At 37.5% G+C, this 15,325-nt stretch overlaps 1 protein-coding gene and 1 long non-coding RNA gene across 11 annotated transcripts in view; one reads left to right on the top strand and one right to left on the bottom strand.

Moving 5' to 3' along the window:
• LOC106504956 (uncharacterized) overlaps window positions 1-15,325 on the top strand; it is a 57,164-nt gene that overhangs the window by 39,604 nt on the left and 2,235 nt on the right. For all 4 annotated transcript variants that reach the window (XR_014815847.1, XR_001298948.3, XR_014815848.1 and 1 more), the window contains one exon: window positions 2,772-2,820. This is a non-coding gene — a long non-coding RNA (uncharacterized LOC106504956). The remainder of the gene's footprint in view (window positions 1-2,771; window positions 2,821-15,325) is intronic.
• CASD1 (CAS1 domain containing 1) overlaps window positions 13,309-15,325 on the bottom strand; it is a 70,918-nt gene continuing 68,901 nt past the window's right edge. For all 7 annotated transcript variants that reach the window (XM_084977044.1, XM_084977043.1, XM_021063369.2 and 4 more), the window contains one exon: window positions 13,309-14,743. In XM_084977044.1, the coding sequence (XP_084833170.1) occupies window positions 14,477-14,743 (267 nt within the window). In that variant the 3' untranslated portion in view covers window positions 13,309-14,476. The remainder of the gene's footprint in view (window positions 14,744-15,325) is intronic.

Raw genomic sequence — 15,325 nt, 5'->3', positions numbered from 1 at the left:
AATACAAAGTCATTCCCAGGGAATGACATGAGTGGACTTAAGTTCCATGTCCTTGCAAAACATCACTAATAACAGTCTTATTTTGTAAGTCCATGGATCATCATAATAGAACTTTGTTATCATATAACATTAGGCTTTATCAAACTTTAATATTGTTTCAATCCAAATCAACCAGTAAATCACTTTCTTATAATGAACATGACATAGGTATGCTTCTGAGTCACTTGGTTACATTAGAATTGTCAATGAAAGTAAACACAACTAGGTGGTTTGCTGATATCTGGGCTCTTAAGTGCAATAGAAAATGTCACACATTACACTTCTCATAAACTTCCTCTGAGTTCTCAGCCATATCTTGATATACTGAGAGAGAAAATCATTTTCCTAGTTAGCCTTCTATTTTCAAAAGCTTAGTTCTTTTTGGCATGTATTTCTGCTTACTGGCATGTAATTTCTGCTACATTCAATGAATATGCTTTTAAAAATTGCCATCTGTTAAATGCTCTGATGCATTTTTTCACTTAATATATAATCTAAATTTCACAGCATTATCTCCTTTAACATTTTCATTCAAGTCCTGTTGAAATTTCAGGCTTTCATTTAACTCATTGGTCTGATTTTTACTTATACTGGCACTCACGTATACATTTCTATGTACTAGCAACTGTGTGAAACAAAGTTCCTATATCATAAATTTTTTAAAGTAGTATTTTATGACAGTCACATTTTATCTGAATACAGAAGGGTATTTTTGAATTCCCCAAAAAGCACAATGTCTCTTTTTTTGATTTTTTTTTTGTGTGTGTGTGTCTTTTTGCCTTTTATCTAGGGCCGCACCCATGGCATATGGAGGTTCCCAGACTAAGGGTCTAATCGAAGCTGTAGCTGCCAGCCTACAGCAGAGCCACAGCAACTGGGGATCCAAGCCACGTCTGCAACCTACACCACAGCTCGTGGCAACGCTGGATCCTTAATCCACTGAGCATGGCCAGGGATTGAACCCACAACCTCATGGTTCCTAGTCAGATTCGTTAACCACTGAGCCATGACGGGAACTCCCACAATGTCTCTTTTTAAAACACATGGCTTTCTTGATTTATTTTTTTCCTCTTTTGATAGATAGGATTCCAAAGAAATACTTCTATAAGAAATAGTCTAAGTACAATGACAAATTACAGTTGACATTTGCTCCCAGCATTTTGAAGGAAGAAAATAAGAAAAGGTAGGAATCAGAGCAAGTAAAAAGGCTTATGTTCTACCTGGTATGGTTAGTGCTCAAGTCTACAAATAGCTGACAGAAAGACCTTTACACTGCTGCAGAGTCACAATTTATCTGGTTGCACTACTGTGTTAAATATTTCAAATTAATATTTTAAAAGCCAAGAAAGTATGTCTTTAGTTTCGTCTCGTAAATACTGAGAAAGCAGTAGGCAAAATGATTTTCATCATTTGCAGGGCTGCCCACCTACCTCGAATGGGATTAATACTTAACATTGTTTCTGTGGCATTTATTAATGAGTTCATGCAGCAAATAATTGGGAGGTATTATTCTAGGAGCTATGGATACCACAAATAAAACAGAAAATTCTCTGTCTTCAGAAAAATTACATTCTAATGGGGGAAAATGGAAACTTTTTTTAAAAAGTAAGTAAAAAAGTGTAAAAATGTCAGAACCACAGAGAAGAATGAGGCTGACTAGTACCATAATCTAGGAAAGAGCTGGTGGACTTCTGGGACAGGGTGATCACACTGGAGGTGGTGACAAGAGGTTGAATTATTGAATTATGGATATACTTTGAAGATGAAGCTGCAAAAATTTACTAAAATGTAAGAAAAATGTAGTCAGCACATTGTTAACAAACTCAGAATATATGAGACTGAGTTTGGATATTCTTTGATCCCTTAAAGTCCAAGCCCTGTGGAATGATGTGCAAATAACACACAGCAGGAACACAGATTCAGTCACCACTCTCCCCCACAGGGGCACATGGCATCTGTTAAAACCATATCAAATATGGCACTGAGGTACCTGGGCAATGTTGTTATATACTCTGTACAAGTAGTATCAGAATAAAATGACTATTAGGGTTTTTCAGGAAAAAAAAAAAAAAAAAGAGGTCAAAAATTTTAATTTGAGCACCTGAAGGATATAGTTGAGATTTACTGAGAAGAGAAAGACTATGGGTGTTTTTTATGGCCACTAGTAGGAAAGCTAAATTTGATTTGACTCAAGTTCGAGACGTCTTTTAGATATCCAAATGGAGATGTTAGACAAACTTGGTAGACACCAAAATATGTTTAAAGCCATATGACAAGGTGGTATCACTTAATAAGTGAGTGTACACTTAAAGGTCTGAACTGAGTGTTGGGGAATTGCAATTTAGAAACGGAAGGTCCGAAGAGAACCCAGGACCCAGGACTGAAAGAATGGCTACTGAGGTAGGGATAAGACAGGAGAGGGTAACATCCTGGAAGCATAGTGGAGGAAGTGGTTGAAAAGGGAGGCAGTAAATCAACTGTGTCAAATACTGCTCCTATGTCAAGTAGGGTGAAAACTAAGGATTGATCATTAGGTTTAGCAATATGAAGGCGCTCGCTGATCTGACAAGAGCAATTCAGGCTTGGAGAAGATAACTAAAGCAGTAGCTTTGGGAATGCTAGAGAAAAAGAGGAATTTTGTTTTTAAAATGGGAGAAATAAAGTCAGAACCTCTTAGCTGATGGTTAAGCCTCTCTATGTCTACTTTGTGTACATCCATCTTCTCCCTACAGGTGCAGTCCTACTAAAGGAATGGAAGAAATGCCAAAATAATGGAACCAGGTAATTAATGCTACTTTAAAAGAAGATACTGTGTTTCACAGAGAAGGTAGAATTTAAGATATACTATAAAAAAAGCAGAATTTAGATAGACAAAAAAGGGGAAAATAAAGGAAAAGAATAGTATATTTGGGGAACCAAATATTGGTCTGGCTGGAATTCATGTTAAAAAGAATTGAGTGGGAGTTTACTTCGTGGTTCAGTGGTTAGTGAGCCTCACTAGGATCCGTGAGCATATGTGTTTGATCCCTGGCCTTGCTCAGTGGGTTAAGGGTCTGGCATTGCTGTGAGCTGTGGGGTAGGTGGCAGATGTGGCTTGGATTTGGCATTGCTATGGTACAGGCTGGCAGCTGTAGCTCTGATTTGCCCCCTAGCCAGTGAACTTCCATGTGCCATGGGCACGGCCTTAAGGAAACAAGCAAAAAAAAAAAAAAAAAAAAAAAAAAAAATTGAGTGATAAAAATGGAAAGCTTTTACTATCAACTAAACTCTGGTTTAATCTGGTAGTGGAGACTAAAAGTTAATCCATCTGTGATAGCTCTAGAATTAAAAAATAAAGTCTTGTTAATAGTTTTGTGATTTATTTTAATGATTTTTGATACTTTTAAGGATGAAGATTTTGCCCTACACATGATAAACATTTCTAGGCAACAACAAATCCTTTAAAAATATTGACCTATTGCGGTTTATGCTTTGCAACGGTATTTTTTTTTCCACTTTGTCTTTTTATGCACCCATGGCATATGGAAGTTCCCAGGCTAGGGATCCAATTGGAGCTGCAGCTGCTGGCAGCTGCTGGCCTATGCCACAGTCACAGCAATGCCAGATCCAAGCCATTTCTGTGACCTATGCAGTAGCTTGTGGCAATGCTGGATGCTTAACTCACTGAGTGAGGCTAGAGATGGAAACTGCATCCTTACGGATACTAGTTAGGTTTGTTATTGCTGAGGCACAATGTGAACTTCTGGAATACTATTTTTAAAACTATTTTATAAATAATTAGAATCTTATTTCTTAACCTAGTAGATATTTTATAACTCATATTCAACTCTTTTGGAAAATGGATCGATAAAGTAGTATAAAAAAGATGCCATCTTTTAAAAGAAGTTTTATAATTCTAATTCGTATCATACAAGACACTAAAAGGGATTTCATTAAAAGACAAAAATGGATTAAAGGGTGCATTTCAAATATGAATATCTTAATATTTAGAATTTTTGAGATACTTGTTAAGATTAATTCTACAGGTAACTATCTAGTATTTTTTCTTTAGGGATGCTGTTGGGTTGAGCACTCTGAAAATGCCATTATTGCAGGTCAAAAGTGACAGTGTATTAGCAATTTAATACAGTTCAACAGAAATTCCAACTTGGCTGTCCTAAAGTTTGCTCCATTGTCCTTCCTCCTTTTATCAATCTAAAGGAGGAGAGGCATTCTCCTGAAATTGCATATTCTTTATTTGTTTGTTTTTTTGTCTTTTTAAGGCTGAAACCACGGCATATGGAGGTTCCCAGGCTAGGGATCAAATCGGAGCTACAGCTGCCAACCTACACCACAGCTCACGGCAAGGCCGTATCCTTAACCCACTGAGCAAGGCCAGGGATCAAACCTGCATCCTCACGGTTCCTAGTCAGATTGATTTCCACTGCGCCATGATGAGAACTCCTGAAACTGCATATTCTTTGACAAATTGTCTTATTGAGTTTATTTTATGAAGGTTTTGCTCTAGATCTTTTGGTATTTATTTGCCCTTAATGGCTTATATATTATCTTTTACTAGATTGTAAAATATATTGTCAAACACAGATATGCTTATCATTAATCTCACCAATAGAAACCAGAGATTGGGACAAGATGGTAGAGTACAATTACTTAAGCTCACCTTCTCTCATGAAAACACCAAGATTACAACTGCTGAACAACCATCAAGAAAATAGCATGGAGGGGAGTTCCTGTTGTGGCTCAGTGGTTAACAAAGCTGACTAGGAACCATGAGGTTGCAGGTTCGATCCCTGGCCTTGCTCAGTGGGTTAAGGATCCGGCATTGCCATGAGCTGTGGTGTAGGCTGCAGACGCGGCTTGGATCCTGCTTTGCTATGGCTCTGGAGTAGGCCAGCGTCTACAGTTCTGATTTGACCCCTAGCCTGGGAACCTCCACATGCTGTGGGGGTGGCCTAAGAAATGGCAAAAAGACAAAAGAAAGAAAATAGCCTGGAAACTACCAAAAAAAAAAAAAAAAAATCCTACACCAAAAGCCAAAGAAGAAGCCACACCAAGATGGTGGGAGGGGCACTTGCATGGTATAAGCAATCCCATACCTGCCAGGTAGGCAACCCACACCCTGGAAAATACTCTATCACAGAGGCTTTTGCATGTGAATGAGATTTCTGAACCCCATGTCAGGCTTCCCAGCCTCAGGGTTTGGCATTGGGAGAAAGAAGCCTCTAGAGCATTTGGTGCTAAAGGTCAGTGGGGCTTGTGTGCATGAGTGCCACAGGACTGGGGGAAACAGTCACTCCAATCTTGGAGGGCACACATAGCTTCATGTGCACTGGGTTCCAAGGACCATAAAAATCCATAAAAACCTGCAGCGCACTGTGGGGACCAGACATTGGAGGCAGAGGTCCCAGGAATAATCACTGGCATGAGCTCCCTTGGAGGCTGCCATTTTGGAAAAATTTGGCCCCACCCATTAGGGCTGAGAAGCTCCAGGCCAAACAACAAATGTGGGAACACAGCCCCATGCATGAGCAAAAGGCTGCCTAAAGTCCTTCCAGGCACAGAGCCACCTCTTATCACACCTAAAGTCAAAGCCCTACTCACCAGAGGAACAAGGCTCAGCTTGTCCAGTGAGTAGCCATCAGTTCGTCCCATGGGCAAGCCTACCACAAGCCCCTGTATCAACTTCTTCTATAAGGGGGCAGATACCAGAAGAAAGGCTACAACCCTCAAGCCTGTACAAAGGAGGCCATGCAAAATGAAAAGGCAGAGAAATAGTAGCCAGATGAATGAATAAGAGAAAACCCCAGAAAAACAGCTTTGTGAACTGGAGATTAACAATCTCCATGAATAAGACTTTGATAATAGAGATGATCCAAAATCTCAGGAAAAAACTGGAGGCAAAGATTGATAAATTACAAGAAATGTTGAACAAAGAAAATGGAGATTTAAAGATTAAAGAAGCAGAGATGCAAAATACAATAACTGAAATAAAAAATTAACTAGATGAAAACAGTATCAATGTAGGAGGCAGAATAATGAATACATGAGGCAGAAGACAGACTGGTGGAAATCACTGACATGGAACAGTATAAAGAATGAAAAGAAATGAGGACAGTCTAAGAGAACTCTAGGACAACTTTAAACACACCAACATTTGCATTATAGGGCTGCCAGAAAGAGGAGAGAGAGAAAGGGCCAGAGAAAATATTTGAAGAGATAATAGCAGAAAACTTCACTAACATGAGAAAGGAATCACACACTCAAATCCAGGAAGCAAAACAGATACCATATAGAATAAATCCAAGGAGGAACAGCCCAAGACACATATTAATCATATTGACCAAAATTAAGAACAAAGAGAAAATACTTACAGCAGCTATGGAAGAGCAGCATATAAGGGAATGACAATAAGGTTATCAGCTGATTTTTCAGCAGAAACTCTGCAGGCCAGGAGTTCCCATCGTGGCGCAGTGGTTAACGAATCCGACTAGGAACCATGAGGTTGCGGGTTCGGTCCCTGCCCTTGCTCAGTGGGTTAACGATCCGGCGTTGCCGTGAGCTGTGGTGTAGGTTGCAGACGCGGCTCGGATCCTGCGTTGCTGTGGCTCTGGCGTAGGCCGGTGGCTACAGCTCCGATTCAACCCCTAGCCTGGGAACCTCCATATGTCGTGGGAGCGGCCCAAGAAATAGCAACAACAACAACAACAACAAAGACAAAAAAAAAAAAAAAAAAGAAACTCTGCAGGCCAAAAGGAGTGGCAGGATTAATGAAAGGAAAAAAACCTTCAACCAGGAATACTCTACCCAGCAAGGCCCTCATTCAGGTTAGAAGGAGAAATGAAAAGCTTTACAAACAAGCAAAAGCTAAGAGAATTCAGCACCACTAAACTAGCTTTACAACCAATACTAAAGGAACGTCTCTAGGTGGAAAAGAGAAGGCCACAACTAGAAACGAGAACATTACAAATGAAAAAGCACACTGGTAAAGGTGAACGAATAGTAAAGGCAAGAAATCATCCACACACAAATATGATATAGAAACCTGTAATTGTGAGAAGAGGAGGGTACAAAAGCAGGATACTGGAGATGCATTTGCAATTAGGAAACCAGCAACTTAAACAATCTCGTATATACATGGACTTCACAAACTAAAAAATCTACCATAGATACATACACAAATTTGAAAAAGCAATCCAAAGACAACACTAAACACAGTTATCAAATCACAAGAGAAGGGAAGAAAAAAGAAAAGCAAAAACAAAAACAAACCCTCCCCCTCCCAAATCCAACACAATTAATAAAACTGGCAATAAGAACATATATATTAACTACCTTTCATGTACATGAACTGAATGCCTCCAAACAAAAGACATAGACTGGCTGAATGGGTACAAAAACAAGACCCATCTATCTACAAAAGAGACTCACTTCAGTTCTAGGGATACATACAAAGTGAGAGAATGAAAGATATTCCATAAAAACAAATCAAAACAAAGCTGGAGTAGCAATACTCATATCACACAAAATAGATTTTAAAGAATGTTATAAGAGAGAGAGGACATTACATAATGATCAAGAAGAAGATATAATATTGTAAATATATATGCACCCAACATAGGAGCTCCTAAATACACAAGGCAACTGCTAACAACCTTAAAAGGAGAAAATTGGCAATAACACAATAGTAGGGACCTTCATTAACAGATCATCCAGACAGAAAATCAACAAGAAAACAAAGGCCTTAAATCCCTCTAGTCTATGCATCATTTAATACTTATTAACAGAATATTCCATCCCAAGGCAGTGGAATACACATTCTTCTAAAGCACACATTCTCTAGGACAGATCACATTCTGGGACACAAATCAAGCCTTGCTAAATTGAAGAAAATTGAAATCATATCAAACATCTTTTCCAACCACAATGCTATAAGAAATCAACAACAAGGAGACAACAGCAAAAAACACAAGTGGAGACTAAACAATATGCTATTAAACAACCAATGATCATTGAAAAAAATCAAAGAGGAAATAAAAAATACCTATGACAAATGAAGATGCAATGATCCAAAACCTATGGGATGCAGCAAAAGCAGTTCTCAAGGGAAGTTATTAATAGCAATACAAATACCTGAGAAAACAAAAATCTCAAATAAACAACCTAACCTTACACCTAAAGCAACAAGAACAAACAAAACCCAAAGTGAGTAGAAGGAAAGAAAGCATAAAGATCAGAGCAGATAGAAATGAAATATATATGAAATATATCTGTTGTTAGGAAGAAACCAACAGCAAAGATTAATGAAACTAAAAACTGCTTCTTTGAAAAGATGAACAAAATTGATAAGCCCTTAGAAAAAAAGAGATCTGCAGAAAATGTTTATAAATTTTGGAGAGTAATCCCTTGTCAGTTGATTCACTTGCAAAGATTTTCTCCCATTCTGTGGGTTGTCTTTTTGTTTTGTTTAGGGTTTCCTTTGCTGTGCAGAAAATTTTAAGTTTGATTAGGTCCCATTTGTTTATTTTTGTTTTTATTGTCAATACTCTAAGAGGTGGATCTGAGAAGCAGTTGCTGTTGTTTATGTCAGAGAGTGTTTGGCCTATGTTTTCCTCTAAGAGTTCTATAGTATCTGGTTTTATATCTAGATCTTTAATCCACTTTGAGTTTATTCTTGTGTATGGTGTTAGGTCTTTTCCATGTGGCTGTCCAGTTTTCCCAGCACCACTTACTGAAAAAGCTGTCCTTTCTCCATTGTATATTCTTACCTCCTTTGCATAGATTAGTTGGCTGTAGGTGCATGGGTTTAATTTATAAACACCTTCTGCAGCTCCATACCAAAAAAACAAACAAACCCATCAAAAAATGGGCAGAAGATCTAAACAGACAGTTCTCTAAAGAAGACATACAGATGGCCAAAAAACACATGAAAAGATGTTCAACATCACTCATCATCAGAGAAATGCAAATCAAAACCAATATGAGGTACCACCTTACACCAACCAGGATGGCCATCATCAAAAAGTCTACAAACAATAAGTGCTGGAGAGGGTGTGGAGAAAAGGGAACCCTAATACACTGTTGGTGGGATTGTAAATTGGTGCAACACTGTGGAAAACAGCATGGAGATTCTTCAGAAAACTAAAAATAGAACTACCATTTGATCTAGCAATCCCACTCCGGGGCATCTATCCAGAGAAAATCACGACTCGCAAAGACACATGCACTCCAATGTTCGTTGCAGCCCTCTATGCAATAGCCAAGACATGTAAACAACCTAAATGTCCATTGACAGAGGAGTGGATCAAGAAGATGTGGTACATATACACAATGGAATATTATTCAGCCATTAAAAAGAATGAAATACTGGCATTTTTAGCAACATGGATGGACCTAGAAATTATCATGCTAAGTGAAGTCAGCCATCCCTGGACTGGGTCAGTGAGTTAAGGATCTGGCATTACTGAAAGTTGTGGTATATAAATCACAGAGGTGGTTTGGATCAGGTGTTGCCATGGTTGTGGAGTAGGACCCACCTGTAGCTCTGATCTGAACCCTAGCCTGGGAACTTCCATATGTCATAGAAGCAAAAAGCCAAAAAAAAAAAAAGATGACACAAATAGAAGGAAATATATACCATGCTCTTGGACTGGAAGAATCAATATTGTCAAAATATGTATACTACCCAATGCAACCTAAAGATTCAATGCAATCCCTATCAAATTACCAATGGCATTTTTCGTAGAATTACAACAAAAAAAAATTTAAATTTGTATGGAAACACAAAAGATCCTGAACAGCCACAGCAATCCCGAGAGAGAAAAATAAAGCTGCGAGAATCAGGCTCCTTGACTTCAGACTACACTACAAAGCTACAGTCATCAAAACAGCATGGAACTGGCATAGAAACAGACATATAGATCAATGGAACAGGATAGAAATCTCAGAAATAAACCCACACCCCTATGGTCAACTAATCCACGACAAAAGAGGTAAGAATATACCCTGGAGAAAAGTCAGTCTCTTCAATAAGTGGTGCTGGGAAAACTAGACAGCTACATGTAAAAGAATAAAATTATAATGCTCTCTAGTACCACACACAAAAATAAACTCAAAATGGATACTATAAAACTCTTATTAGAGGAAAACAGGCTGAATACTCTCTGACATAAACTGCAGCAATATCTTCTCAGATCCACCTCCTAGAGTAAGTAAAACAAAAATAAACAAATGGGACCTAATTAAACTTAAAATTTTTGCATAGCGAAGGAAATCATAGGCCAAAAAAAAAAAAAAAAAAAAAAAAAAGACAACCTACAGAATGGGATATTTTCAAATGAAGCAACCAACAAGGGATTAATCTCCTAACTATACCAAAAAAAGCCAATCCAATTAAAAAATGGTCAGAAGATCTAAACATTTCTCCAAAAAACAAACAGATGGTCAAAAAGATGCTTAATATCACTAATTATTAGAGAAATGCAAATCAAAACTACAATGAGATTTCACTTCACACCAGTCAGATAGAATAACCATCATCAAAAAGTCTACAAGCAGAGTTCCTGTCATGGCGCAGTGGTTAACGAATCCGACTAGGAACCATGAGGTTGCGGGTTCGATCCCTGGCCTTGCTCAGTGGGTCGAGGATCTGGTGTTGCCGTGAGCTGCAGTTTAGGTTGCAGACGCGGCTCGGATCCCACATTGCCGTGGCTCTGGCGTAGGCTGGTGGCTACGGCTCTGATTAGACCCCTAGCCTGGGAATCCCCATATGCTGCGAGATCAGCCCTAGAAAACACAGAAAGACAAAAAAAAAAAAAAGTCTACAAGCAGTACATGCTGAAGAACGTGTGGAGAAAAGGGAACCCTCTTATACTGTTGGTGCGAATGTAAGCTGGTGCAACCACGATGGAAAACAGTATGGAGGTTCCTTAAAAAAACTGAAAATAGAACAAACATATGAGGCAGAAATCCCACTCCTGGGCATCCATCTGGAGAAAACCATAATTCAAAAACATACACACACCCCGATGCTCATTGCAGCACTATTTACAACAGTCAAGATATGGGGAGTTCCCGTCGTGGCGCAGTGGTTAACGAATCCGACTAGGAACCATGAGGTTGCGGGTTCGGTCCCTGCCCTTGCTCAGTGGGTTAACGATCCGGCGTTGCCGTGAGCTGTGGTGTAGGTTGCAGACGCGGCTCGGATCCCGAGTTGCTGTGGCTCTGGCATAGGCCGGTGGCTACAGCCCCGATTCAACCCCTAGCCTGGGAACCTCCATATGCCGCGGGAGCGGCCCAAGAAATAGCAATAACAGCAACAACAACAACAACAGACAAAAGGACAAAAAAGACAAAAAAAAAAAAAAAAAAAAAAAAGATATGGAAGCCACCTAAATGTTCATTAACAGAGGAATGGATAAAGAAGATGTGGTACACATAACCACTGGAATATTAGCCATAAAAACCATGAATTAATGCCACTTGCAGCAACATGGCTAGACCTAGAAATTATCAAGTGAAGTTAGACAGTGAAAGACAAACATCATATGATATCACTTTATATGTGGAATCTAAAAAAAAAGATACAAATGAACTTATTTGCAGAAGGGAAACAGACTTACTTTCACTTTGTTGTAAAGCAGAAATTACACAACCTTGTAAATCAACTGCAATAAAAGTTTAAAAAATGAAAAAAAGTGAATTTTACCAAGCTTAAAGTTTTCCTACGCTAACCAACATTTTAAATAATAAAGCATGTGTATAAACATTCACCTACCTTTCAAAGTTTAACTGGTCAGAGTTCCCGCCACGGCACAGTGGGTTAAGGATCTCACTGCAGTGGCTTGAGTCTCTGCAGAGATGAATGTTTAGTGGAGGCAAGTGTTCAATGCCTGGTCAGCCCAGTGCAGAGGGTTAAAGGATCTGGCAGTGCCACAGCTGTGGCTCAGACTCAATCCCTGGCCTGGGAACTTCTATATGCCATGGGTGTGGCCATAAAATTAAAAACTAAAAAAAATAAAATTTTAACTGGTCAATGTATGAATGGTAGGATATAAATGTTATTTTATACCTAAAGCAAATAACAGGATGCAGTTCACAGGTACAATAAATGGTTTTAGGTGAGACTGTGAATTTTTAATGCTATGTTAGTTACCCGTTAAAATGGGAGGGTTTGACAAGAGAGCTAGGGAAGGATGGAGCTAGATGTGAGTAAAGCAAGTACTTTTTGGGGCCAGATGATAAATTTTCTATAATATAAATCTCATTGAAAAATATGAGTTTTAGAGAACCTGTGTCCATTTTATCTGAAGAATGGTATAATTGAGTAATGCAGTCATTATTTAATAAGTCAATGCAGAAAAAAATAAAATATACCACACATAAGATGCTATCATTGTGGCAACTTTTAGCATAATAACCTCTTATCCATAAAGACTCATTTAAAATACATTCTATTTAATATTTGATTTTCTAAATTACAAATGCATTTTAACTACAAATGCATCTTTTAATTATACATATATAAAAGTCAGACATAGTAAATGAAAGCATGTAATGAAGAAACAGGGGTTACCACTTAAGTTTTAGGCTTGAGTTCAAATGCAAAAGAAAACTTAGGTTTTTTTAATAGTGATATCCAAGTGAATATAAGTGCTTCTTTAAAAAAAAAAAACAAATATTGGTCATCCTTCTTTTTCAACTGTTTCATTGGGAAGAATCTTTCTCAGGTGATAAAACTTATAAGCTAAATTAAAATGCACTCTACTCATTGGCAAGCCACACTAGCAAGAATAATGTGATCACAGTACTTGGAAGTTTTTGATTTATAACTATACTATTCTCTACTTATAAGCTCGCAGTCTAGGAGGCAGAGCAATGAATCATTACAATTGTCTATCTGGGAAATGTCAAAAGATTAAGTAAGGGCAGAAGAGAGGAAAAAGAAAGAACACACATTTCTGTCTGAGAAATATTCTTCAATTAACGGGACAATATCACTAGCACATACATCCAGTGCTAAAGAAAAATAATTAAAAATTTTAAAATCTTTAAGTAACATTACTAATAAAACATAATATTTTAACTCCTGGGTAGAAAAGGCAGATTATCCTCTAAAGCACTGACAGTTAAATAAGGAATAATTATCACAATGACTTGCCTCTTAGTGATTTACTAAGCGGCTGAAAAAATAAATTGGACATTTGAACCAATCATTATTGGATCCAGCTTAAAAAAAAACCCCACAGAGTTTGATACTTTACAATACAAAAATAAGCATCCAAAGAATGTTTATTTACTGTTTAAATTATTCCATATTTTCATATACAATGAACAAAAATTATCTTATCCCACACATAGTAAGAGCAAACAAGTGCAATCTTTCAAACATTAAAACTCATACTCAAATCTGTACAACAGATAAATAAATTTATACCTCTAACAGCTTATAACAAAACCAAACCAAAAATACATATTGCCCAAGGTCATTGGTTTACTTAAAATTCTACACGTTTATATATCTCAAACATAACTTGAATCTTTACTACACAGCACAAGTTTAGATTGATAAATATATATATTTTTTAAAATAGGGAGTAACAGGAATACCAAAATGGTTATAAAGAGCTTCCAAACATTGGAAATAATATACAAAAATTAATTAGAAAGGGGAAAGCATACTCAATGGATCCACAGGGTAACTGGTATTACAATGGTATAGCTTAAGGAAAGGAAAACAGGTTAAATGTTTGGATTGGAAAGAAAATTTGGCCTTTTTATAAAAAGAAGCAACAACAGCATCAACAATGACAAAACCCTGTCATAAAGCCTAGCACAACTCTGACAAAGTATATAAATATTTAGGCTTGTATACCTGAAAACCACAGTTAGGAAGAAAAATCATGTCAAGAAACATATAACACCAGAACATGAGCACATTAAGACATACCTGTCTGGCATTCCACATCATTGCACACATAAGAAAACAATACTGCAGTCGATTCTTAAGAAAGTTTTCAACGAAGTAGGAAGTTCCACAATGATACAGGTATAGGCAATCTTACTACCACAAATTTAGTAAATATTAAAATACTCCATGGTGCCACTAAACTAATTATATTTTTTACTGGAAAGGTAATTATTTCCCTGCCTTCATGTTAACTTAAAATCATTTATAAATGGAAATATAGATCCAGTAGAAAAGACTTTCACATGCAAGCCTATACAATGCACTCTGCCTCATCAGTTTTTTTCAGTATTTCATATTGGTTATGTACATTTTCAATATATACAACCACACATGTTCAACAGATATCACTGACCTGTCCTCTTGCCACACAAGTCTTTACTTACTTATACATTTATGTCTCCAGATAGATGCTGTTCTCCTCTAGGTAGACACAAAATTAACTTGGTTTCAATTTTTTAGTATTTTAGGAACCTAATGTCTTGATTTATCTTGAATGGATGATAAGATGAGGAGTCCACAAAAAAATGCAGCTATACATGCCAACCTTTTCAAGAGAGATGAATTATCCTTAGGAATAATAATCTGTGCAAGATCATTAGTGATCTGTGAAATTTCGTGTGCCACACAAACAAATATGAAAGTGCTGACAATGATGTTGAGCATCGGGTTTCCAGGTATGAGTACCAAGATACCCCTTGTGTCTGCTGCCAGCCATATGTGATATTGGCAAATAAATAGCTGGAAGGAAAAATATTTTAAGTTAGACATGTTTAAATGGCTCATGAATATATTACATATTTTCCTAATTTAAACATTTGATAGCATAATTATGTTAGAAGGCTTTTCCAAACTATTTAATTATGCTTCACTCTTGGCTCCGAAAAGTCTATTGCTCTCTACTCTCCAGAACTCCTACTTGCTGAAGCACTGCTTCAAAGACCCCAAGAAATGAAGCACAAGAACCTTCTAACCTGAAAATTTTCTTTGCATGATATAGAAGACACCTAACAATATATATGGACTCTTGTATTCAGACTCCAAATAAAGAATTACTATGTGTATATATACACACATATGTACTGCATATGCACATATTTGTGAATTTATGTATGTATATATGAGAGGGAAGTGGCATGGTATTTATTTATTTATTTTTGTCTTTTTGCCATTTCTAGGGCTGATCCCTCGGCATATGGAAGTTCTCATGCTAGGGGTCTAATCGGAGCTGTAGCCACCGGCCTACGCCACAGCCACAGCAACGTGGGATCCAAGCTGCGTCTGCAACCTACACCACAGCTCACAGCAACGCCGGATCCTTAA

This window comes from Sus scrofa, chromosome 9 (genome assembly GCF_054392235.1).
Source record: "Sus scrofa isolate SSC_HxYL_T2T_F1_AM1 chromosome 9, Sscrofa_HxYL_maternal_Yorkshire_Landrace_v2.0, whole genome shotgun sequence".
NCBI lineage: Eukaryota > Metazoa > Chordata > Mammalia > Artiodactyla > Suidae > Sus > Sus scrofa.
This window is presented reverse-complemented; position numbering and strand designations above follow the sequence as displayed.